At 41.6% G+C, this 25,835-nt stretch overlaps 4 protein-coding genes across 10 annotated transcripts; 2 read left to right on the top strand and 2 right to left on the bottom strand.

Annotated features, from left to right (window-relative positions):
• Window positions 1–701: 701 nt before the first annotated feature.
• gp9 (glycoprotein IX (platelet)) lies at window positions 702–2,355 on the top strand. Its single transcript, XM_041059879.1, has 2 exons — window positions 702–938; window positions 1,240–2,355. The coding sequence occupies exon 2, from the start codon at window positions 1,241–1,243 to the stop codon at window positions 1,985–1,987; it is 747 nt and encodes a 248-aa protein (XP_040915813.1). The 5' UTR covers window positions 702–938; window position 1,240; the 3' UTR covers window positions 1,988–2,355.
• A 422-nt stretch (window positions 2,356–2,777) lies between these two features.
• On the bottom strand, window positions 2,778–6,427 carry LOC121196694 (haloacid dehalogenase-like hydrolase domain-containing 5). Its single transcript, XM_041059878.1, has 8 exons — window positions 6,215–6,427; window positions 5,255–5,458; window positions 4,990–5,102; window positions 4,798–4,891; window positions 4,675–4,708; window positions 4,372–4,546; window positions 4,061–4,249; window positions 2,778–3,729 (listed from the first exon to the last, which is right to left on the bottom strand). The coding sequence occupies exons 1-8, from the start codon at window positions 6,332–6,334 to the stop codon at window positions 3,333–3,335; spliced, it is 1,326 nt and encodes a 441-aa protein (XP_040915812.1). The 5' UTR covers window positions 6,335–6,427; the 3' UTR covers window positions 2,778–3,332.
• Window positions 6,428–7,382: 955 nt separating this feature from the next.
• On the bottom strand, window positions 7,383–11,575 carry cnbpa (CCHC-type zinc finger, nucleic acid binding protein a). Of its 6 annotated transcripts, none has more exons than XM_041060917.1 (5): window positions 11,478–11,575; window positions 9,279–9,399; window positions 8,960–9,037; window positions 8,541–8,739; window positions 7,383–8,366 (listed from the first exon to the last, which is right to left on the bottom strand). In XM_041060917.1, the coding sequence occupies exons 2-5, from the start codon at window positions 9,394–9,396 to the stop codon at window positions 8,249–8,251; spliced, it is 513 nt and encodes a 170-aa protein (XP_040916851.1). In that variant the 5' UTR covers window positions 9,397–9,399; window positions 11,478–11,575; the 3' UTR covers window positions 7,383–8,248. The 6 variants fall into 6 exon arrangements, with proteins under 6 accessions (XP_040916851.1, XP_040916869.1, XP_040916893.1 ...); XM_041060935.1 differs by having other exon boundaries at window positions 9,285–9,399; window positions 11,478–11,528; XM_041060959.1 differs by having other exon boundaries at window positions 8,972–9,037; window positions 9,285–9,399; window positions 11,478–11,527.
• A 2,181-nt stretch (window positions 11,576–13,756) lies between these two features.
• Window positions 13,757–25,052, top strand: raf1a (Raf-1 proto-oncogene, serine/threonine kinase a). 2 transcript variants are annotated; one of them, XM_041051685.1, is made up of 18 exons: window positions 13,757–14,228; window positions 16,149–16,375; window positions 16,501–16,613; window positions 16,752–16,854; window positions 16,942–17,099; window positions 17,604–17,693; window positions 19,461–19,614; window positions 20,087–20,206; window positions 20,367–20,391; window positions 21,049–21,164; window positions 21,330–21,447; window positions 21,636–21,720; window positions 21,885–22,061; window positions 22,135–22,181; window positions 22,310–22,428; window positions 22,573–22,704; window positions 23,552–23,686; window positions 23,799–25,052. In XM_041051685.1, exons 2-18 carry the CDS (start codon window positions 16,175–16,177, stop codon window positions 23,937–23,939), a joined length of 2,034 nt encoding a protein of 677 aa, XP_040907619.1. In that variant the 5' UTR covers window positions 13,757–14,228; window positions 16,149–16,174; the 3' UTR covers window positions 23,940–25,052. The 2 variants fall into 2 exon arrangements, with proteins under 2 accessions (XP_040907619.1, XP_040907627.1); XM_041051693.1 differs by lacking the exon at window positions 20,087–20,206.
• The last annotated feature ends 783 nt before the right edge of the window (window positions 25,053–25,835 follow it).

The raw sequence follows: 25,835 nt of genomic DNA on the forward strand, positions 1-25,835 counted from the left end.
ATTTTACCATTCAGTTCACAGCGCTTTATCTCATTGAGCACTGAGTCACCTGTCGCTGTGATCCAAGGGAAAGTGAAATTGTTTTCATTGCCTTTTTTTTTTTTTTGAATAATGCATTTCACATTAGTGCCTTATCTTTAGGTTCTCTTATCTTCCACTTCCAGGCTCCAACAACTACAAGTGTAGCAACATTTCCACTAGAGGGTGTGCTATAAAATGAAAGGGAAAATCTGTGCCATTACACCACCTATGGGTAAAAAGAGTTTCTGCTACACAGCTCCTCCACGGATCACCAAGTGCAAATGAGGTTCATACACTTGCCTTTCAGCTCTAAAACAGTTCTCTGAAGCTGTGGAAGTGTGGAATTTTTTTTCTTGTAGATTTTCTTGGATCACTGGCATTCAGCCTCAGTATATGTCCACTCTTGCGTTCTAACTCAAAATTTTCATTAAGAAACATTTTCAAGCTCATTAAGTATTTGTCTACCAAAATATCTCATAGGCACATTCAAATCCACATTAAGCTGTACATGCTCCCAGCTGTATTTTAGAGTAAAGTGCTCCCCCTGCGCACGCAGCACTGCAGTGGATGTCAGTAACAAACACTGTGTGGGAGAGCTTCAGATAGCCCTTGCCACTGTTTTTGATAGATAAACTCTTATCTCTTGTAAGCAGATGGATTTCCCTCATGTCGAATGCGCCATAACTGTGCAGTGTTATTGGTGCATTCCTCACAGTCACATGGTTCTGTGTTGGGTACATTCTGAGTTTAATAATGCGTCAGTTACAAAACAGGGATGCCTTCAGGTCAACAGGGCAACTTTGGAAATACTCTCAAGCTCAAAAGCAACATTGGACAAGAACAGTTAATATATAATGGGACTTTAAAGATGATTGGCACCACAAGTAGTGACGTCCAAGTTGGCTTGACTCTAAAAGGTTTGTATTCTTTTTTTAAAAACATTTTAATGTGAATTTTACTTTCACTTTGTCATTCTGCCATATCTCAGTGCTCAGCTTTATTTTAGCTTCAAGTTGCACAGGGACATTTCATTTAAGTCACGCTCTGAAGAAGTTTATTGCTTAATCTTGTCCTAAGCTTTATGTACAAGGTCTGATGATTTTAGAGTCTAATTTAACAGCTTGCTGAGTGCTGCACAGTAAGCCTTCTCTGAAGCATCCTCACTGTTTTGTAATTATTACAATGCAAATAGGGTATAAGCTTTTTCTGACCCTACAGGATGTTCCCTGGTTTAAGCTTAGCCGTCTTCCTCATCTTGGCCACATCAAGTGCACAAACTATTGGTCAATCCTGTCGACGTTCAGCCGTCCTCCCTGCTGGTCTGAAAGTGAACTGCAGCTCTTTAAACCTCATGGACCTGCCTACTCTGCCTTCAGACACCACAGAGCTTCATGTGCAGGACAATCAGCTCACCTCTGTGTCTCCAGGCCTGTTTGACAGACTAGTTCGTTTGAAAAATGTCTCACTATCTGGGAACCCCTTCCACTGTGACTGCAGGATCCAGTATTTGAGGAACTGGTTGCTGAAAAACGGAGCCATTGTTTTGAGGGATCCCACCTGTGCCAGTCCAAGCTCTGTGGCTCGGAAAGCCATCACTGAACTCAGTGATGACTACTTTTCTCCCTGTGTCCTGGCAAGCTGCACTGATGGGACTTACAACACCGTGATGGGAATGATGCTGTGCTGCGTCATTGTTCTTCTTCTGTGGAGTTTGAGACTAGCCAAAACATCCACCTTTACTCTGTACATAGATGAGAGACACACAGGATTCGAGGCCCACTCCCTGCGCTCACTGAAGCCCAAACACAGACGGAGGCTGCACACTGCACTGTCAGAAGTCAGTGAAGACCTGAATTCTCTCATTTTTACAGAGGATGTAGAAAGGCCACTTATCAACATGGAGTTACTGCCACAAGTTCTGGATGTGTTACACAAGAAGCACAATATAAAGATAAAGGCTACCTGAGGGACTTTTTGTATACTATATGAATTAGGTATTAAAAAACACTACAAGTGACAAATAGAGGTGAGGGCAGTTACAATGCCGCACAATGGATTTCTTTCTGTTTTTTGCATTAAAGCTGATTTACTACTAAACCTCCAGAGCTATGTTTCCTAAGACTTCCTCCTGGTAAGTATTTCTTTACAATGCAACCTAATTGTATTGTGGGAAATATTACTCATTTAGGCATGAAATGCACCAGATAAATGTATGGTAAATTCCATTTAAGAAATATTTTGGCTTCTTATTGTGTTGGAAATGAACGAGACCTAATTGGAAATGTCTTTGATATTCTTTCTGTTTGTCTTACAACTGATCTGTTGGACGTAAATTGTCCTCTTATGAAAAGACTGAGCTAGTTGAGCATTTATGTTTAATTACATAGAGATGTTGTATTTCTTGGTCATTTCCGATGAGCTGTGTGATTGAGAAAAACGCACAAACAGTTTGCAAAAATTTTGTAACTGTTCCTTATATTTCCTTACCTTAATTTAAGTATTTACAATGAGTGAATTACTACAAATGGTAAAATAAGCAGCTGTAAAAGCTTTTGATTGGCATTGTACTTGTATCTAAATAAATGTTTAGTTAGATTTTCTTCTGGAATTAAACCTTTTACATTAAAATAAACAGGTTAGAGCAGGAAGATATGGTAACATTTAACAAAGATGAATGTCTCTGATCTGTGCAAATACTGGTCAAGGCTCTCACAACTAGACATAATGCAGACAGACAATACCATTAGAGGACAATATTGCACATCAAACAGTTGTTTATACAGTACAAGTATTACTCTTATATTCATGCATAGATTTTCCAGGATAAATGGGTAAACAAATGACTAAAAATGCGATAATAAAAAGTCACCTTGAGAATAAAGGTCAAATGTTATCTGACTATGCTCCTTAAAAACACAGGTCAATTCTTGTAATAAATATAGGATGATTTTAGGATTTGTAAGAATCTAAAACATTACAATCATCTAAAAAAATACTTAGTAGGGTCAAATAAGGCAGTTCTTACACTTCTCTTAACGAAAAACAGGTAATTAAAGACTATCACAAAAACAATATAAAAGAGCAGTTAACGGTAACAGTTATATGATTATTTTTCTCTCTCTAAAGTTTGTCTCAATGTTGAAAGTTTAGAAGATGACCCATATTTTATCAATGCCCTGTCAGGTGGTTAAACAATGTCCACAGTGTTAGGCTCCGCCAAGTTTATGCATTAAATGGTATACCCAGTTTAATGCTCCACACCTCTTCTACTAGGGCCCCTATGATCACGTAAAACCTGTTGGCTCAAAACTCTACTGAGGCACAAACTTCTCTTGCTCGAAGATTAGGTCAACAGCTTCTGCCACATCCTGCACAATGTGGCCTGGTTCCACCAGCGCAGGGTCAAATCTGAAGTCCCGGTGCCCATGAAACACAGTCTCTTTGATGCAGTGGTTTGCATCAGACGGCACCTCTGCTTTGGGGTTGTAGACCCCTGTGCAGACTAGGACAGACTTACAGGAAGTTGCAGAGGGCAGCGCTAGCTCGCTCTCCCACAGGCTGTCGAGCTCCTCCTCCTGGGGCACTGAAGTGGTGGATCCTGTGGCAGCCACCATCTTAGCAATGGCTTTGGGGTTCTGTCTAGCAGCTCTCTCCTCCAGGTAACGGTTGTATAAATTGGCGCCATAGATGTCAGTCATAAGGTTATCCCTGAGAAAGTGGAAGGGAAGAGATTATTCAGTGCCTCAGGCAGTGTTCACAGAGTTAGCTGGGAAATTGTTATGTGCGAGAATGTTTTATTTTTCCCTGTGCTGCTATGCCAGCACAACAGCAATGCCTGTGGTAAAAAAAAAGTTGAAGTGAAACATGCAAGCTCTAAACAGAAAGCATGATATGTTCACTGACACGCTTGCGGGCAGCCGAAAGGGATCAGTTGTGTTTTTTCACACATATTTTCTCACAAACTTATTGAGCAACATCTCAATATGTTTACCTTCACCTCAGTCTGTTAACTACATTTGCAAGACATAGAGAAACTTACCCTATAGCATAAAGGGAAGTGATGGGAAGTTTCCATTGCCGCTGCATGGCCTGGCTTCTGATGAGGTATTCTGCAAAATGATAGGTCAGCTCACTGGGTTTTCCCATGAGAGCCTCATACTTTAGGTCTTTGCCGGTTATCTTCTTATAGATGTTTTCTAGGCACACGAGGAACGTCCCATGGCCAAACCTGAGGCAAAATGAGATAGTGGAAGCCAGAAGGATATTTCAACTCATTCATGTGGCAGCTTCCAAGACTGTGCTTTGGTTGCTAATGTTTGTGTGTAATTTTCTGTGACAGCACAAGGTTACCGTGGAGAATGTGCCTCAGCCATCCACATGAGGTCCATGTTGCAGGCAAGCAGGGGGAGGTGAGGCATCTTTTGGGTTTGGTGAACACTGCCGAGGTTACCATTGGTCAACAGAACGTCAATTATCAGCTGCAGGTTGGTCTCCCATCGAATCGGCTCCCCGAACAGAACCACAGCTGTGTGTGGAATTATATATATGATCACTGATCATAATGAAAAATCTAACAAAGCAGATGTTGGTGAATAATTAAGAGACTGACAGCTATAAAACCTTTGAGATGAAATAAGATGTACATGTTCTTACCTTCAACCTTAGGAAGGTTGCCCACAGGATTGGACTGAAATGAAATAAGGGAAAATTGTTGAATATGACATCACTTTTATATTCAGTGACGTCTCATTTCTACCCCAGATCTCAATATCTCACCGGCAGCTTGGGTCTCCTGTTGTGGTCCACCATGTCCAGCAATGGGTAGGATTCCCTCAGCATATCAATACTGACAACATTCTTAAATCCCACACTACAGACAGGGTGTTAAGGAGAAATGTAGAGCATTATTCGAGACCAACTTTACATAAATCATGCATGAAAACATAATAAACCAAGATTCCAGGATACTTTTTAGCAATTTCCAAGACTGGTCCTTGTCCTGACACCAGCACACACTTATCATGGAACTTCTTGAACATCCTCAGGGGACTATGGGACATGATGACTTGATCTTGTGTGATCTGCAAACAGATCAAGTGTTAGGAGAGGTTAATGGCAGAGGTGATAAATTACATCAGATTGAAACTGAAAATTGAAGTAGTGCATGTTTTATTTAGTCTCCCTACAGCAATCATAAATCCTCTGCAGTGGTCTCAGCACTTTGATAACTTACGGGTACTCCCAGGATGTGAGAGAGCTGGTCTGCTTTTGTTTGTCGAAGGCAGTTCCCTGCATTTGTGACAAAAACAACTGGCACCACAAATTGTCCCTGAGAGTCGACCAACTTCTCAAATGCCTTTTTTGCAGCAGGGATTGGCATCCTTCCCCGAACAAGTACGCCATCAATGTCAAACAACAGCCCAAAGCTTGGCTGTGGCTGTAGAAGAGAAGGACAGACACAGGTTAATCGGTTTTCTTTCTACATGTAGAAAAATAGTGAAAATGATCAAAATTAGGATGAAATGAGGATTCAATAAATAACTAATGGGCTTTAATGTGGCCGATAATGAAAGAGGAGCAAACAGGACAATTTGTGACTATGCACACTGTACAGGAGATGAATCAGAATCACAATCCAAAGGATCATTTATGTTTAAAGACTTAATCTTACTTTGTAGTGTAATGTCTGTTAATACTGTTTCCACACATTAGTGACAGGGCTATATTTGCAACGTACAGGGAAGCCATAGAGAATCCATAGTGGGAATCCTATGGTGACACAGCAGTACATGGGGGTATTTGCTTACATTGTTAGTATATTTCAGATAATCTCACAGCTATCCAAACACATATGTAAAAAGATCTTGTTGTGCTTTGTCTCGGTGTCTTTATTTCCCCTGAAACGGGAGCTCAAAAAACAAAGTGGGAACACAGTGTATCAGCGATTGTTTGTCTCATGAGGGAAAATACAGTAGCCTAAGCTACATATTGCTGTTGTCCCTGATGTCAGATCCCCTGTTGTTTCATCCCTGCCAGCGCAGCCACATCTGACAAAGTTGCATGCAGCACTGTATGCAGCGTCGAATCGACACATTATAACAAAAGAAATGCGAAACGACAAACTAAGTATCGCCGTGTAGACAGCGTATTGTTTTTTGCCTGAGCCGAGGCGCAGCAACAGCTCGAACCGTACCTTGCTATGAGACTGAGTTCCGCAAAACCCGCACCGAGAACCGACAATCCCAGCTTTTCGTCTGGCTTGACGGTTACTCAGGGTGTACAAGCCCCGGTAAAACGGCAGGAGTCCCCTCATCTCCTTTATTTATCAACCGGGTAAATAATAATTAAAAAAAAACAAAAAACCAAAAATCAAAAACATGAACTAAGACGACCCCGCATGAGCCGGCTCGCTCCGGCCGCGCAGGCTGCTCGGCTTGGTTTTTTTTTTCTCTGATATCTCCTCGCCTATAATTTGACTGGGCGAGACCCGATGACGACACGTGAGGAGTGGGAGGGTCTCTTGCTGCATCTTTGCAGGAAGGAGCTGTGAAGCTGCATCTGCACCGCAACCCCCGCTGCCATTTTAGACACCGAGGTGGAGCTTACCGTTTCCGAACAAGCAGCACTGCGGATCCCAGGACGGCGCTGGCGGAAACATACGGTCTGCCCTGATCACCGTCAACCCCGACCCACAGTTTGCGACCACAGTAGTTTTCCATTCAATACAAATATATATTCAGTGAAGGGTCGCTTATTTACAGAGCGAGGCACAACATGGATACCGAGGGACCATTAGTTCTCCATTTTACTCCTCGACTTTTTTTTTTTATTTACGGCATTAGTTCAGTCTACCGTCATTCCCTCGCTGAGCCTCAGGGTGGCTAAATTTGCTGCAAGAAAGCAGAAGGAATTTGACAGGGAAATCTGACCCTTCCTGTTGGAGACAGCAGAATCCCCTTTCCAGTTTTATCCAGTGTACTCTGTCAACGACAGCACCTTTTTAAAGCCCGCATGGAGTTGTGTGTGTGGTTGCATCAAGATTTTTGATGCGCACTTTAGGACAAATGTGGCCACATTGCAGGCATGCATTTCTGCAGATGTCCTGCCAAAGCACTGCAGGAGAACAACACAAAATTTGGTAGCATACAACTTATAGAGTATATATCATTATCTTGCATATGGGCTTCCTCAAAGGCTCAAATGGCTTATCACGCAGGCTTGTGTCCTAGATAAGCTGTAGCTCAGACTTCTTTTAAAAGATGGCCAGATCACTTGAGAGCAAACCTCTGTAAAAGGACAGGCATTTTAAAACAATCTTTCACACACACACTCATATTGCACGCAAATCAGACAAAAGGTCCTCCCCGTGCTCCTCCAGCTTTATTGATAGTTTAAAATTACACTTCTATTTTCTAGGACTTCAGTTGCACTTTCCTTCCGACTTAAAAACTGAGTACAAGCAAATGGTATTTATACAGTAGTCTAAGTGATATTGTACAAAAATAACATTTTGATTTCTGTGAAAACATTTTTTCATTCCCAAATAACTCCTAATTCTGCTGTTCTGACAACTGTTCGTGATGTTAAATTTTTTGCCAAGGTAAAAACAAAAGAATTCCAAAGCCATTTTAAAAGGAAAAGTCTACCTTGGACTACCAAGTGATATTTAAATTGTAAACAGATTTCTATAAAAGAATGTGTTTAATACCTCCAAAATTTTTATATCTTAGCAATATAACGTAGTTTGTTATCGCCCTCTTAGCTGCTTGTAGGGCTGAAATGCATCGTGTTATGAACTGTTTCCATGTCATACTCTCTTGGCCAACTCATATCCCACTAAAACAAACCAAAATAACCATACATGGAAGTTCGGTTTCTATTTACTCCCTTCTTCTATCTCATTTTACTGAGACTCACTTCCACAAGCTCAGAGGTCCTATAGATTCCCATATGTTTAGTCCCATTTATTCATCTCTGATCACCAGTGGCTTGGAAAGGGGGGTTCTTTAACAAAGCATTATACATAACACCGCTACCAAACTAAAACATTTTTGTATTGAATGCAGAAAGATATTTTTTTCACCCCTTTCTTTGTATTACATGTCGAGAGGCTCACTGGCCTGGGACTAGCCTCTGTTAGCCAACCTTTGGCCAGTGAAGAGGATTCAGAGAAAATAATACAACCAACCATCAATCTGAAAAAAGGAGGGGCAACAGAGGGCACTGATTATGCGGTGGCTTCAATGGTGCACTCTTTTGCCAGGTGGCCTGCCTTTCCGCAGTTGTAGCAGTTAGTCTCGCTGGCTTTACTGCAATGCACAGCAACGTGACCAATCTCACCACACCTAGGAGAGACAAAAGATATTAGTTTCCTCAAAGAAAGGCAATTACAGTTCACTTACTCAAAAGTGAAATTCGAATAAGCAACACACTGCTACTACTACCACCAAACATTTTTGAAAACTACAACAACGGACACAGTGCTGGATGGCAAAACAAGACTTCAAGTCAACACTCACCTGTAACATTTCACCTTATCGCAAAGTTTCTGGATGTGGCCAAACCCACCGCAGGAGTAGCACTTCTGCTCGTTGGCATGATCACAGTCACGGGCCATGTGACCAGCTTTGCCGCAGGTGTAGCAAAGCTGCTCCCTCTCCTTTTTGGGCTCCTTGCAGTCCCGGGAAATGTGGCCACTCCTGTGGCAGTTGTAGCACGCTGCAAAGCGAAAAATGTTTTAAAACAAAGCAGTTTGTGAAAATTGTTTTACTGTTGGTTTTCAAGAAAATATCATTGGGCTGTTAAAACATTAACTATTATCGTTAGTACACTGTTAATGATGACCTGTTAAAGTGTTGTTATAATTACTTCCGTAATTGTGTTGTAATCAAATACCACTTCACACCAATAAGTAGAAATGAACTAGAAGAAACAGAACTGGAATGCACACCATCCTCAGTCTGGTCACAGTCCCTGGCCATGTGTCCTTGGTCTCCACAACGATAGCAGAACAGCTCTGTAATGAAACAGACAGATTGCTATGAAAAGATGAAAGGAAGACTACAAGGTTTTAATTTATGACTTCAACTCCCAAAGTGTGTCTCCTCAAAATTAATATGTGCCATCAGGAATTCTGTGCCAAAACCCATCTGTGAATCACATATGTAAAGGGCAGTTAAAAATAGACTAATGTGCAGCCCAGGTATTATATGAAATAATAATCTTGTACTGAGTGTGGCCTGCATAGTATATAGTACCCTTGCCTCGTCCCCGACCCCTGCCACGTCCACGTGCACCACTGGCATTGGGGCAATGCTTGATCCAATGCCCGGAGCGGCCACATCCAAAGCACTCACTGTTGCTGCTCATCTCCATTACCTAAACAAAGAATGACATATATCAGTAAAAAAAAATTAAAACAAAATTTTTCCATGTTCTTATGACACACACCATGTACACTGGACAAGTTTTCTATCTTACCGGAATTTCACACCAAATACACAAAAAGGAGTCAATTATTTTCAGCCAGAAATTTGGGTATTAGCTTGGCATGCATCGTCTTCATTTCCCACTGCTGACTTAACTCAGCTTTGAGCCTTCACTGAGCATGAGGTGCATGCATGTGAATTCTTGCAGACAAAAACTGGTATTTTGTTGAAGGCAAATTTAACTGCACAATCATACCTGTCACAAGCAAATACTGAGGGATAGCAGTTTATGCTGTTTTCATATTCTACATCCTGGTTCAAATGAGGCTTTGCAAGTGGCCTCTTGAACAATTAAGCTGCTTAAAACGATGTTAAAACCTAAAAACATTAACACAGCACATAATTCTTGTCATTGGTACTAATCTGTTTAGACTACTTACAAACACACTGACATAATGCGCTTTGGCTCTACCACATACATATTATACTATTTGTCATATTTGGTGTGAAAGCCTGAGGGATGATTTTGAGGGATGCAACTGTTTACACCGGTGCCTACTGGAAAATAAACAGCTGGTGCGCTGATGAAGTGAGGTTTTGGAGGTGCAGCCAGTGTACACAAGGTACACAAAGAATAACGTGAACATGGATATGACCGTGTGTGAACAGGGCAATCAAAATGTCCCATTTTAGAAAATATTCTGTTCAAATTCCAGCACACAACTCACACATCAGTACTGCAAGAGTGAGTCTAGAATAATGACTACCAGGGGATCTAATCTACAGTCAAACAATGGGGTACATTTTTTCAGCTGAGGAGTCTATCATAATCGGCCACTGGACTACAACTAACTACTAAACTAACTTACACGATTTCCTCAATGGAATCATGTTGTGATCGCCATAGGCCAAACTTCTGTTTGCTGACGGTGCTAAAGACATCAAGTCAGGAGAATGTGAGTTAATGAGTAATCAAGGTCCTCGCAATGAGACGGCCCAAAAGACGGTGGAGGATGTCAACACGAGGCAGCTGAATTTAAATCACCGTAGTACAAGACTACAAGGGCTAACTTGTTGCTTCTAATTCTTGTAACGGTGATTCTCGTGGCCGTCGGGCCTCAACTTATAGCTTACATAACAATGTTTCACTAACTCGTTACTAAAATAATAGTCTTTAACCAGTATCCACACGAGAGGTTGTTTCCACTGGAGTCTTTAACCTGAAACTACATACAGCTGAGCTTAGCTTATCTTCCATAACTTAGTCCAACATAATGCCACACGCCGCTGACTACTACAGAAATGGCCATGAAAGCATGCCGTGGACTGTATGCTAACTTGGAAAGCTAACTCAAGAGGGCAGTCACACCGAGTCGTGTTATGCTGATTTCACATCTGCTAAATACAGCGAAGCCAGATTCTAACCAATATTAAGATAAATCGCTTTGTTTTTAAAATGTCTACGGGCCATCCATGTAGAGTAAGTAAAGCAGACAACGTGATTCCGATCTGTTTCTGAGCTTGCAAAACAGAATAAAATGCCAAAGGCTGAAGCTACGCTAACGTTGGCCTAGTCACGTTGATTTTTCTGCGTGCTCGCGAGACACTAGTGCTGCTGGCTAGCACATGCTAGCAGACCCCCTCACGATCACGACCAAGAAGCACGGTTCAGTCGACGATCAATCTTCTTTCTCCAGTAAGAAAGTGTGGATCCGACACGTATGGCGATAAAGGTTCGTCGTAGATGGTTTCTAGCGGATATTCAGGCGAATATACCATAAAAACAAAATTTCCCGCGCAGGGCGCACACACCAAAGTCGTTGTGACGAGCTAACGTTAGCAGGCCGGACTGAGAACACCGATGCTCCATTAGTGAGACCAAACCAAACCAGTGCGTTTTCACAAAGGAAAACCGACCAAACGCCCAATTTTCCGCTATAATCTATTTTAACACGTCATACTTTCAAAGTTTACAGATAGACAATATTTACTGATTAAATAAATTTTTAGTACCGTTTTATTGCTTACCTTGCTGGCTACCTAGCTATGTCAGTGTTTACGCCTCCTTCTTTGCGCTACATGCGGTGTGAGCAGGAGTTCCTGAATTGTCATTCAGCGAAAACCTGCACAGTCATTGGCCACATACTCCGACAACAGCCAATCAAACAGAAGAATGTCTGGACACCGCCTCCATGAATCACCCAATCATGGTTATAGAATGATCCTTTTTCCCTAAATTGACTGTCCTTATTTTACCAGCATTAAAAACTTATTAAAATTACAAAACATTAAGGTAATGTTATTGCCTCATTAAAAGCTATACACTTATATTACAACTGGTAGTACTTCTACAACTACAAAGACTAAATATTAGACAACAACAACATCAATAATAATTCATACAATACTTTCAAAAAAGAAAATGAGGTATAAAAGAGTCACAAAATAAATACAGTACATAAAATGCTAGTTCACGTTTTAACAGCAAATATAGAATGCTTTCATATGGTCATTTTAAAGGGTTAGCTAGCCTCAATTTATTAAGGGAATTTACTTATATATACAGCAAATTTGCATATCAAGGTGTAGGGTTTTGTGAGCAATATGATGCGTGTAGTAACCGTTCTGATCTCTGCAATAACCACTTTCAGACAATTAATGGCAGTACTTAAGGCATGTGTCAGAAGCACCTTCCTATATACCAGTGCAATAATCTGTATATAGATGTCTGTATCTGGCCTAAAAAAGTCTATGATCAAAACAATCAAACAGTGGTGTGTATATGTTTCAAAATGATGATATGGTTTTACAAACATATTATTGTATAACCCTGTTGCAGACCCTTCTTGTTTAACAAGTCCTGATTGCATCACATTTTGAATACAAAAGGACTGATAGAGACAACAATCCATGGGAGCTGCAAGCATCTCAGCTAACTGGCCTGAGTGCTCAGTCAGATCAATAAGTGGGAGAGAAGCATCCGTGCCAGTCTTAAGGTGGCTTTGGTTATAAAGCTCAGAGATAGTGATTTCTATCTCCTCTGGTCTTCATTTTGCATCTCTCAACCTTTAATACCAAGCAGGGAAATATATAACAACCTTTGTTGCATAAATTTGAATGGATTTAGATATGTATCTCCATGATATCCCATGCTGACAGAAACACAGTGGTACGGTTGCATGTGGAGTGGAGTACCTTAAAACGCTCCACAATGACAAAGCCCTGCCCTCCTCTTCACAGAAACAGTATTTGGTATTTCTGTTATTTGTTAGACAGGATATCTGTTAGAAAATGCAATTTTCAGAAAAGCAGACTAAAGTGTAAAGTTAAATAGTTAAATAGGGATAGAACATGGGTTTTATGAACTAGATTTCTAGCTAAAATGGTCTGCTGCTGCTTCATGGAAACAATGTATGCTGAACCCATCAAGACATATTGACCGGTGTGTTTATGAGGCTGTTTTATTCTCAGATGGTGTCAACTCCAGCTTGTTGAAAGGACCTATGAGCCATCTGTGATTAGGATACCTCAGGGGACCCAGACCGGGATGCTACAGAGATGGTGAACACATGGTGAGTGTAGAGGTTACAGTTTCACAATGGTAGCCTACTGTTTCAAGGCCAGTTTGGAATAAAAGAAACTTATGTTTTAGCCTGTTTAGACGTTTGGAAACATTTCAAATCCATGTAAACTAAAGAATGATGCATTCATGTCAATTTGAAAAATCTAGACTTCATGTGAAACGTTTTTTTTTTCTGACTGTAGTCTACATGCTATACGATGTAGTGTATAGCAAGTGGGATACAATCTTTATTGTCTTTTTGACCAGATGTGTAAAATGTAACATTACTGTCATAAATAATGGGAAGGCTCCAAAATGACTTCCAAGGCTTCGGTGTTGCACTACCCCTTCGTTTCCAGATGATGGTGCACTTGGAGTTAATAATGGATCACTCCTTTGCTCCAAACCGGTAGTGGGCCTATTTTTTGCTTTTCAAAAGATACTGTCAATTAATATTTATACGAAAACGCATTAAAATATAAACATATGTGTGTTAATGTCTCATACGCATCAGCCTGTGCGAAAAGGTAAACCAGGGAAGTATCCCCAGAGTACCATCTCAAAATTGACATAGGCGACGGACATATATTTTACATGTAGTATATATGTAAAATGTTATCAAATTTTAAGGACCTAACGTTTTTAAAATGTACTGTAGATTTTTTTATGAGCAAAAACAACAGTAACACCGAAGTGGGAGGGCTTAAGTTTGTGCTATAGTTGCGCAGTGTGAGTGATGCTTGCAACTCTTGTTATGACTGCAAGGTCCTGTTACAATCACTGGCGTCAGACGGACGCACGGCACCAACTCAAACCTTTTCACCTTCTCCCGAACAACGTAAATATTGATTTGAAAAGCGAGGCATTACCGAGCAACTTACGGGAGTTTTAATTTGAAAGTGCCTGACGGGTCTAAAAGAATATCCCTCGTCGTGTCACTTTGAGGGTCCGACGGATTTTTTCCTATTTACCACGGCTGGGAGATAAAACTTTTCCTCTATTATTTTAGGTGGATCGTAAAAGAGACCCGCCTATGACCTCGACGTCTTCCAGCACTGCCACATTTACCGGATACAGGATTATCTTATACGGTTTCAGGGTTTTCAGCCACCTCGACTTTTTCCCCTTTTCTTTGAATGCGTTGCAAATATGATGATGTCACCGACGCCACTTTTTCCTGAAGTTATGGCGGAGCACAACTTTTCTAACTTCTCTTGGTAAGCAAATACGGGCTACAGGCTCCTAGCATTGCTACTCACTGAATTGTGTTTGAAATGCTAACTACGACTGTTAAACCGCCTCTCCGTGAGGCAAACGACCAGGAAAACGTATCGTTTGAGCGAGTGAAATTTGAATGGAGGGCGAATAGAGCTGTGCATTGAAGTTTAACGATATAGTTGGCCTCTGAGGGCCTACAGGCAATTTCACCGTTATATCTGTGTCTAGAAGGCCTTAAGAAAACATACGTCGTTACTAATGGCTTTTATACTTCTGCACAAAGTGCACGCATTTCAGCAGGAGTCCTGTCTTGTGGTCATTTTTAGGAAGAAGTTTGATATAATTGAGGAGGCGTTCAAAGTCAGTTCAGTGAGCCTCTCAACTTAACTCTGCCAAAATATGCTAACCTGCTGACATTGGTCTCACCTACATTTCTGACTTTGAAGACTTCAGTCAAGTCACAGCAGTTCTTATGTGGATGCAGAACTTGCCGCGGGTTTGCAAAGCTGACTGCGCTATGCAGACTGACCAGTTCTGTACACCAGATCCGAGCAGATGGGAGTTAAGTCTAATTATTCTGGACTTCGCATTCTTTCTGTTGTTACCCTTTTCTGGACGGATCACAGCTCTTGTTTTGAACACAATTCCTGCAGCATGGTGGGAAGGGTGGAAGACCCACAATCCCTCCTCCAAGGTCCTGCTTTTCTGTGCTAGTGACAAACCAGTATGTCTGCTGTGACAGCTAACCACTAACTGCAGTAATCATCTCTTCAGTGTTAGCAGCTCTTTGTATAAGACACACCAAGGATAATTAAGAGTTTTGCAGGGTGAAAGTATACACACTGAAATTGAAGACCAAGAATTAGTGAAACTTGTGTGTGTGTATATATATAGCCCAGCAGTTTGTATTGAAAACAAAGCAGAAGAGGGAGAGTACAACTTGAGTTGCAACAACTCAAGTTTTTTTTTCCTCAGGCAACTGCCTGAATTATGTTTTTGGCTTGCCAAAAGTTTTAAGTTTTCTTCTGTTTCATTTATTTAATTAGACCATGTTTGTGAATTTTGTGATCCTCTATGTTATATGCTGTTGAGTTTTAATTGTCTGTTATTTGACTGTGCAGAGGAGAGAGTCTGCTGAAAGCATATACTGTAAATAACACGACTGACCTCTATGTTGGCCTGAGATTCTCTTTGTCTGAGTGGATTAGTTTGTCTACATTGCTCTGCTGGTGCCTCCAAGAAGGAAAAGAAAGGAAAGATGCCACAGTAGATTCTACTTTCATGTCAAAAACCCTCAGACGGGGTATTCAACAAACAACTAGTTTAATAAGCACACAAGACCTCTAAATAGGTCAGAACATATATTTTCTCTGTACTGGAAATGGCCCTAATCATGCCACCATTCAAGAGGGTTGCAGTTGGTGAGATTATATTTGGAGATTACATCCAATAAGTCCTCAGTGCCATAAACCAAATCTGTCTTTGTTTTAGCTACGTTTTTCCCCTGCAGTGAAAAATTGACACTAGACGAATCCATTGTAACTGACATGCACTTAAGCCAGCCACAGCTGCTTTCTCAGCAAAAATGTTTTGAAGCCACTTTTCAAAACTACAGGGCATAGTGTTTGATACTCCAAAGATAGATTTCAGAGAAGCCATTTTAAAACATATCCTCAGAAAGATTGATGGAGGAGTGGACTGAATTGTAATGTTGAAAAACATTTACATTAAATGTCATTTACACTTTGCCGCTAAGTCTGCACACCACCAATATCCTTTCAAAGAAGAAAGGGGGCTAATGTAATATTAATTAAGAAGTCAATCGGTGATGTGTGCTTTCAAGCATTCTGAGTACTAATAATGTTTCTGTGTGTGTGTGTGTGTGTTTTGCTTGTCTTTTATTTATTTATTTTTTTCAGACCATTGAGAGCACTTGGCTTTACTAATGGAGCACCTCCAGGGAGCGTGGAAGACTCTGAGCAACGGCTTCGGAATGAAGGACTCTCCGTTCGAGGGCCCATGCCTTTCACCAACCATGGTGCAGGGCTTTCCCTGCCAGCGTCGCTCCTCAGATGACAGCAAGATGCCCGACTCCAAGACTAGCAGCACTATCCGAGTCTACCTCCCAAACCAGCAACGCACTGTGGTGAGTTGATTTCCCCAGCACATAGAAGATTGCCCATAATTCCTCTGAAGGCATAATGAGCTGCTTATGTCCTGGCCACCAAGAGATGAATTTGTGTTTTGTTTTTGTTTTTTTTCATTCCTCAGGTAAACGTGCGACCAGGTATGACTCTGCACAATTGCCTGATTAAAGCATTAAAGGTGCGAGGTCTGCAGCCTCAGTGCTGTGCTGTCTTCAGGCTGCATCCAGGACAGAGGAGGTGAGCTCAGGACTGGTGTAGATTTGAAACCAGGGAAATAAAATCAGAGTTTGTACAGATTGCATTCTTACTTGCTTTGATTGTTTTGTCTCCTTTGATATCCCCTCAAGTAAATCTTTTGTCTGTCTTTTTAAACAGTAAAAAACTACGGATGGATTGGAATACTGACTCCACCTCTCTGATTGGGGAAGAGCTGCTGGTGGAGGTTTTAGATCATGTACCTTTGACAACGCATAATTTTGTGAGTGCCTGAAGCATTTACAATATCTTCAACGCTCAAAGTGTCACTGCTGAAGAAATAAATGCAATTTTTTTCTGTCATCTTCAGGTTCGGAAAACATATCTGAAGCTGGCGTTCTGTGATATTTGCCAGAAGTTTCTTTTGAATGGTTTCCGTTGCCAAACATGCGGCTACAAATTCCATGAGCATTGTAGCACCAAAGTGCCCACGATGTGTGTGGACTGGAGCAATATCAGACAACTCCTGTAAGTGTCTTCAGGTTGAAGAGGAGGCCTCATGTAAAAAGGCCTTTCATAACATGTCTGTCCATTCCATAACAGCACTTTTTGAGCCTTACATCAAGAACAATTAATTATAGAAATATAGCAGACAGACTTCCCTACCTTTCTAAACCCATTCTCTTAGCTATTATAGTTTTGAAGGAGGATTCATAGTGCATCAGAAATTGTGTTGTTAAGATAAGGAAAAGCAAATTCTGCTGCTACTACAGGTCTCCTGATTAGGGCTGGTAAATATATGGCTTTGCGTATTTGCACTGAGACTAGAGGCTTATTAGTGTAGTGTTAGTGCATTTAGACTGTAGGACTGTAATCATTCAAATATCCATGTCATTAACAACAAAGAGGGAAACCTTTTTACACGACAACCACTGCAGTCTTTTAGCAGCCAGCTGTTATTTGTCTAAGAATTCACACACTGGTGCACTGTATACTATGTGCTGTTCACTCTCTGGTTCTGTCTGTTTTCAGGCTGTGTCCAACACCTGGTGAGAGCGGTGCCCCATCATTGCCACCGCTGTTGTCCCGGCGAATGAGAGAATCCCTAACACGGTTTCCAAGGTGAGACAAAGTTTTCATCCTTGTCCTGTCCGTGACGTAACCTCGTACTGCTTTTATTAGTAAGAGATAGATTCATACAGTAGATACGTGTTTTCATGAAGAGGAAACGCTTCCCATACTCAAATGCAAATGAGACAAATAAGATAACATTGTGACTACACAGGATATACATATCACAAAATATAACTTGGATTGTAACATGGATTGTGGTAATGATTAAGGTTCTCCTTGCAACAACAACCCCTGGCAGAAGCAGGAAGAAGTATGTTGTGTATTATATTGTATATTGTATTATATTGTATATTCTACTTAGGATTAGAGATACAGTTGTAGTGTTGCATTACATTTACTCATTTGGCAGACGCTTTTACCCAGAGCGACTTCCAAGTGAGGGATAACACACAGGCTTCAGTACAGTAGGAGACCTTGGAGTAAGCACTAAGTACTAAATCTGTTCAGTAAGACAAAGTGCAAGGAGATCACGTAAAGAAGTGCGCAGTAAGTTTGAGTTAGGCATGTTAGAGTGTTAGAGGGATGGAAGACTGAAGATAGAGAGGGACGCCCCTGCTTTGATAGCATTTGGTAGCTTGTTCCACCATCGGGGAACCACAAACGAGAAACAGTGTGATTGCCTTGTGTGTAGGAATGGCAATGCCAGATGATGTTCCTTCGAAGAACGTAGTGACCGAGAAGGAGCATAAGCCTTTGTGATTGATTTTAGTTATGTTCTCATTTCTAAAGAATTAGATCCTGTTTTTAATGACGTCCTCAGCTTTATAGGGGCTTACCAGTCCAAGGGCTGATGTAACAAGAGGCGTGAAAAGAGCCTGTTGTTTCAGGAGCCCTTAAAATGGTTAAAAAGTGCTCTGAGCTGCCAAATTAGCACTCACAAAGTATCAAGTTGTTCCATGCAGAGCAATCTCAAATGCTCTTTTGAAACATAGTTTGTATTGCCAAAAGGGGGATTGTTCTCAGGGAGTGCACTCTATGGTCATAAGTGTGATGTAATATGATCACTGTTTACGTTCATCATTCAGCAGGAGTTCCACTGTCCCCATTTTAACCAGCAGCTACAGCACAGCGCAGGTACTAGTCAACTAAGAGGAGGTGCACCAAGACCTCTGACCAAATGCAGAGCTCAAAGTTTTATTTATGGACATCAGGCACGGTTCTTGTTCATATTCTTTTGGATATTTTAGATTGTTAAAATTAGATTTTATGCTTGTAAAAGTGAACATCTCAAGTCAGACCAGTATTTGGATTGTTTGGAGATTAACATATTTGGCTGGTGAGCTTTGTACTCTTCAGCTGAGCCAATACTGATCTTGGCAAACATCAAGGGCAAAATACCTCTGCAGTATGAAGTTAGCCAAAAATGGGGTAAGGGCAAGGCCACAATAAAATTGACCAAGAGCTACTTCCTCTTAGTGCTATTTTTCAGTTTTACTTTTTTTTTTAAACCATACATTATGCTTGAAGTTGATTTTGCTGTTTGGTAGCAGTTTGTTGATGGCACAACATAAACAGATGATTCTTGAATGGGGAAAGTGAGAGAAAATGACAGAAATGAAACCAGAAAGCCCCTGCATCAGCCACCACCACCACACCCACGGCAGCCCAATTTTAAAGAAGTTACAGAATTCAGCATCTGTTTTTCTTTTAAATGTCAGTGGTGTGTGCCATTTTGAAGCAGTGACACAACATCTAAGCAAACAATAGCTGCTCAGTCTTAATCTTTGAATATTTGATCCTTGTTCGCCCTTACAGCTCAGCCCACCGATATTCCACCCCTCATGTCTTCAGCTACACCACGCCCTACCCACCCACAGGCGGCGGTCTCTCCCAGAGGCAGCGCTCCACTTCCACACCCAATGTCCACATGGTTAGCACTACCCTGCCTGTAGACAGCAGCATGATTGAGGTAACTACACACCGTATGGGCCCCTTGGGTACTCCTGTACGTTCAAGCAGCCACTCCTAAAATATCTCCTGCCTGAGAGTGATCTTGCCCTCCTACGTACATCTCAGGCATTCCAACTATCCTTGCTTTGCTCTTTCTCTGTCTCTTATCTAACTCTGTGTTAAGTAATCCACCTGGACAGGGTTGAGCCTGTTTTGTGTAATTCCCCTGATGGCATCCTATTTTAGCGATTTTAAAATGTGTCACACTTGACTTCCCCCTGTTCAGTTCTAGTTTCTGCTTTTTCACTGCCAGCGTTCTTGCGTAATCAGTTCACTAGTTTTGCATGCGTTATAGAATATTTCCCATATATTCTGTCCAGGTAGAAACCTGAGCATCACTCTTGTCATTGTTCCTTCCTCACTTTACTTTACTGTGTCCCTTTCCCTCCTGTCCTCACTGGCCTGTTGTATTGTACCCTGTTGGGGAGTAGCTAGACTGCCTGAATACCTCCCCCAGCTCCTGGTGCCATAGATTCTGGCTGAAGAGGAAAGTAGGTATTGTGCACTTCTCCCAGTCTTTTGTTGAGGCCTCACCTGAGAGTCCAGAAAAGGTTAGAAAGCAGAGTGTCTGTGTGCAGTCTGAATGGCATGCCTTGCAAACAGGCTATCTGCATTCACATCTTAGTACTGAAGTCAAACCATGAGTGACAGCGCAGCATGTGAAATACTGTTTGAACAGGCTGACAGAACTTGTTTTTTTTGTTTCTCTAGGATGCAATGCGTGATCATGACTCGGGTAAGTGCCTGCTCTGCATTTCATCAGCTTCGTGTCATGCATTAATTTAAAAACACAATGGTCATCAAATGCAGACTTCTCTTTGTCAGTTGACCGCATAGCCGCCCCAGTCCTCCAAAATGGAATCATAGCATTTGACATTGAGGTCTATCCATTACATTTAATTGTCATTAAAAAATTACTAAGCAGTAGAGAGCAGTAATGCGAGATTAATCTCGATGTGACAGGCCATTGAACAAGAAAAAAGGCTCTACAGAGACTTCTATCATCAATCTTTATACATTTTTCCATTCCAGTGCTTGCCAGTGCTTTCCTGTCAGAGCTTTGTTTTACTGTTGCCAATCATAGGTCTCTCTTTAGAGGGCGAGATACAAACATATATATCCCACTTGCATCCTAATAAGTAGTGCACAGCTGATGGTCACTAACTGAGCACTTACTACCATTATGCATTGCACAGACAGAGGAAAAAAATGGCAAATTTAGATGGCCTGAGTAATGTCCAAAATTTTTTATTTTTTATTTTTACTTTGATCTGACAGACTCTATAGTGCTGTACTCAGAATTCCCTGTACACAGTGTAGCAAGTGATTTTGAACACAACTGAAGTCTTCCATCCTGAATCCCTTCGCTTTCTTCCTCATTGTATTCCTGAAGCGGGGAGTTCCCCCAGTCAGAGCCCTACAGGCTGGTCCCAGTCCCAATGCAAAGCCCCTGCACCGGCCCAGCGAGAGAGGGCCCCGTCCTTCAACACGCAGGAGAAAAATAAAATTGTAAGTTCTATGTCTTGTCTTGTGTGTCATATAGAGAGTAAATACTTTCAGACCGATTTGTGCAATCTGTCCTTTAAGATATTGGCTGATAATGACTGCCTGTGTTCAGTTTGTTTCTCACATAGTTGCATTTTTTTTTTTTTTTTTTAATCTCTGTTCATTCAGAGGCCTCGGGACAAGCGGGACTCTAGCTACTACTGGGAGATTGAGGCCAGTGAGGTGTACCTGCACTCCCGCATCGGTTCAGGCTCCTTTGGAACTGTATACAAAGGGAAATGGCATGGTAGGAATGTATTTTATATTAGGCAGTGGAATTTCAGGTGTAACTGCTTTCACATTCTCAAAGTGCACTTAACACTCTGAAGTGACTTACTCGACGCATAAAGCAGTTGGAAAAAGTGTGCGTGCAGCATTGCTTTTCGACATGCAGTAGACTCTGTGCATCAGCTGAGTGGAGGATTTTTGTTGCAGGCGATGTAGCAGTGAAGATTTTAAAGGTGACTGACCCCACACCAGAGCAGTTCCAGGCGTTCAGAAATGAGGTGGCTGTGTTGAGGTAAGAAACACAGTACAGCATGGACACACTGTTTGTTTTAGCTGTCTTAACAGCTGGAGTTATCAGCTTTTTTGACAGTTGCAAAGTGTTGAATCATCTTCATCGCAAACTTCTGTCTTATCTTTGTTTTAGTGATTTCCTCTTCCCCTCTGCCTCTGTTGCAGGAAAACACGACATGTCAACATCCTGTTGTTCATGGGCTACATGACGAAGGACAACCTGGCCATAGTGACCCAGTGGTGTGAGGGCAGCAGCCTCTACAAACATATTCACGTCCTGGAGACAAACTTCAAGATGATCCAGCTCATAGACATTGCGAGGCAGACAGCTCAGGGCATGGAGTAAGTCCCATGACATTTTTCAGATAAATGGAAAAAGAAACAAGATCTCATCTAATTTCACTCTCATTTTCAGCTATCTGCATGCAAAGAACATCATTCATCGTGACATGAAGTCCAACAGTATCCTTTTTTATCAGCGGTTTTAGTGTGTGTACTTCTACTGCATGGAAGTTGCAGACAGAAGGACGTAATCTACAATAATTTTCTTGAGTGTGTTTTAGCTGTAGATTCCCTTGACAGTGGTGTAGACATCTTCTTGCATGAAGGGCTAACAGTGAAAATTGGGGACTTCGGTCTTGCCACTGTGAAGGCCAGGTGGAGTGGCTCACATCAGGTGGAGCAGCCTTCTGGATCCATTCTCTGGATGGTCAGTAGCACTCATTTAACTTCACTGCAGCAGTAAGACCACTAAATTGCAAAACTTGAGATGTGAAACAATAAACTAAGAGGAAGTAGAAAATAAACAAAATAGCCCTGACTTGTTCTAATGTTTTTTTCTGTATGCTCACAGGCTCCTGAGGTTATCCGGATGCAGGATAACAATCCCTACAGCTTTCAGTCTGATGTCTATTCCTATGGAATTGTTCTCTTTGAGCTCATGACGGGAGAGCTCCCATACTCCCAGATAGCAAATAGAGATCAGGTAAAGTCTCATCATACCGTATGACAGGCATTTTGGTAAAGTGGTTCATGCAATGTAAGTATGTAAAGTAATGGTAAGAGGCTATAATAAGACTCACCCACTTTGTCCTCCAGTAACTGTAATGTGTAATGGTTTTGTCTTGCGAAATCAATCTGCAAAAACACTCAAGGCTTGCAAGTTTTTGCTACCTTGCCAGATTTGGTCATGTCAGACAGAGCTGTAACCCCACAGTCAGATGTGTCCAAGCTTTGGTGGAAAGACACTGGGTCGCTATCTGAAGGGGGTTGTGATGCTGGCCTAAGGCCCACCATGGAACAGAGGCGAGCGCCCTGGAGCCACCAGCCTAATTTTAGACCCCGTAACACAACCCTGTACGTGTGTGAGAAAAGGGGTGCATGGGTGCACATATGTGGTCTGTGGTTTTTTCGTCCTCTCACAGGCCAAAAGACCAGGTCTAGATTGTGTGTGGCTCCTTGTCCAGTTCAGTTTACTGTCTGTATTCAAATCAGGCTAAAGTTGCCGTACAAAGTGTGCCCATTAAGTGCTGTTATGATCCACTGTTGTACTTGTAGTCTCCTTGATACTGTAGAATGACTTTGTACTCAGCTGACCTGGCAAGCACATAGAGTACTCCCTATCATCCTTTATCTCTGCAGCATCATGCACTCATGCCTTTACAATAGCTCCAGTGTTTTAGATGCCTGTCACCTTAAACTCACTGGCCATATTTATAAAGTATTTCTGAGGTGGACTGCTGATTTAGGATTGATCAGGTGTCTCCTGTTGTCGTACCGACTTGGATCAGTAGTTCAACTCTAAAATATTTTATACACACTCCTCCTTTCAGATAATCTTCATGGTGGGAAGAGGCTATTTGTCCCCAGACCTCAGTAAGCTCTACAAGAACTGTCCCAAAGCCATGAAAAGGCTGGTGGCTGACTGCATCAAGAAGTCCAAGGAGGAGAGGCCGCTCTTCCCGCAGGTGAACTACTTCTCTTGGTAACTGTGGACATCAAGCTGAATGAAGAGTGCTTTGTTTAACTAATGATCTTTATTTCTCTTCTCATTTGTGCTTATTTATTTATTTTTTTTAGATCTTGTCCTCCATTGAACTTCTCCAGCATGCCCTCCCTAAGATAAACCGCAGTGCCTCAGAACCGTCCCTGCACAGAGCCTCTCACACTGAGGATATCAATGCCTGTACTCTGACCTCCACCAGACTGCCTGTTTTCTAGAGGCTCAGACAGCACTGTCCCTCCTCCTCTCATTACACTTCCCTTCCTCTTCCTCTTTGAAATATCCCAAATAGTCCAAATGCTCAGTACAACCAAATTCTCTACGTACAGATGCCAATATAGACCCAAAAATATACATGCAATCATACGTAAACCCATGCTAATCAATGAAATATGCAAGGAAAAGAGGAAAGAGGGAAGTGTCGAGAGAAGTACATCTGAGATTAACTATGGAAGGGAGTGAGTGATGATGGATTGCAGTGGGATGTACACATGAAGAGGTTGGCATAAGACACATGGAGGTGGTGCCTTGCTTATCACTGCACGTATTAAGAAGTATGCAGAGGCTCCTTGGTGGCAATGCATTTGTTAAAATTTGTAAATACATGCACGCACACCTACCTAAGACAGCGATAAATGGACATGAAGGAAGCTCAAGAGAAAGACAGATGCGTCTCTCTTGATTTGGGTTCTGTGATGTGAAGCACACCCTTCTGTCTGGTCGCCCTGGTTTCTGATGAAGAGGACCTTTAAAGCTTACCTGCCTTAAGAGGAAACAAAGCCTGGACTATGATCCTGCACAACTTCATTTCCTCTTGTTACCACAAACAAAGCCGTTGGATGTAGTCCATTTAGTTGCACAGTAGTAGTTGATTTTTACATTGTCTTAATTGATAATGGAGTAGAAATGGGAAATTGTTGTCTCTTGTTGTTGTTGTTGTTGTTGTCGTCTTTGACTTCTTTTTATCGTCTTTATTTTTTTGGGTCTTTTTGGAGGAATTATAGCCTGTCAGACAGCGAGCATGAGTAATGACGGAAATCTTTGCACATTTTAGCAAAAGTAATGGTTATGTTTCAATGGTCTTCACAATGGTTTCACAGCTCTTAGTGAACTGATCTGCAGTTACCCACACATTCTCATCAGTCCGTCCATGGGTAGGTTATCATGAGCTGGACATTTGGCGGTTGTCTTAAATATTTAAGGTGATTTGGAAACTAATTTGTATTTGTTTATCATGTCTCTTTCAGGAGGTTAAACGTTTTATCGTAAACTCGGTGAGAAAGTTGTCTATTCAATATTTTAATAAAATTAAGTTAAATTTCTTTGCCAGAGAAGTTTGTATTGGTCACCTTTTTTACTTCTTGTGAAGGAAATACATTGCTTAGTCTGTGTCTATTGTTTTGATAATGTAAATCCCTAGATCTTCATTTTAAAAGCAGCAATGGAGGCACACGAGAAGGGCAGTTGACAGCAGATTATACTACCTCTCGTTCACTAACAGTGAAATCCCACACATGTGCAAGACTTTGCGGCAGGGTGTAATGTTTGCTGTAACAGTGGCAACGTGGTGTAACCTCACAGGGGATCCAGTCCAGACACGCCACCAGGGGATTCCACCATTGGCTGATTCCACTGCTCACTGCATAGCCACTGGCAAGCACAGTGGAACAACAATCATTCAGCAAGGGAGGGACGAAGTGGAAAGAGAGAGGGCAGTTATATTTTGTTTTAGTGTAAACATTCAACGTGTAGTTCCTGCTGGGCAGGACCACTTGACTTGGTTCAGTCCCAAGTGCAAATATTCCGTAAATATGGGAATATTTGCTGTGATCTGAATATAAGTGAGGGAATTTGTGTTTATTTTTTCATGTTTTATCGCTCTTTGATTTGAGCCCAAGGCATTTTGGAAGCTTTTTGAGCACTTTATCTCATTTGAATCACGTCTCAAAAAGCCCCATCACAGGGTTAAAAAGGTCTGATGTCATCAAAAGTGGAGAAACACAATAAGAGCAAATACGTCGTCTGACCACTAGTTGTCTATTTTTACAACAGTTTTGCCTTATGTGTTTATCTGTTCTATTTCTGCATTCTGACAAGCCACGCAGGCTGGCCAA

The sequence above is a fragment of the Toxotes jaculatrix genome, chromosome 2, assembly GCF_017976425.1.
Source record: "Toxotes jaculatrix isolate fToxJac2 chromosome 2, fToxJac2.pri, whole genome shotgun sequence".
NCBI classification, from domain to species: Eukaryota; Metazoa; Chordata; class Actinopteri; family Toxotidae; genus Toxotes; species Toxotes jaculatrix.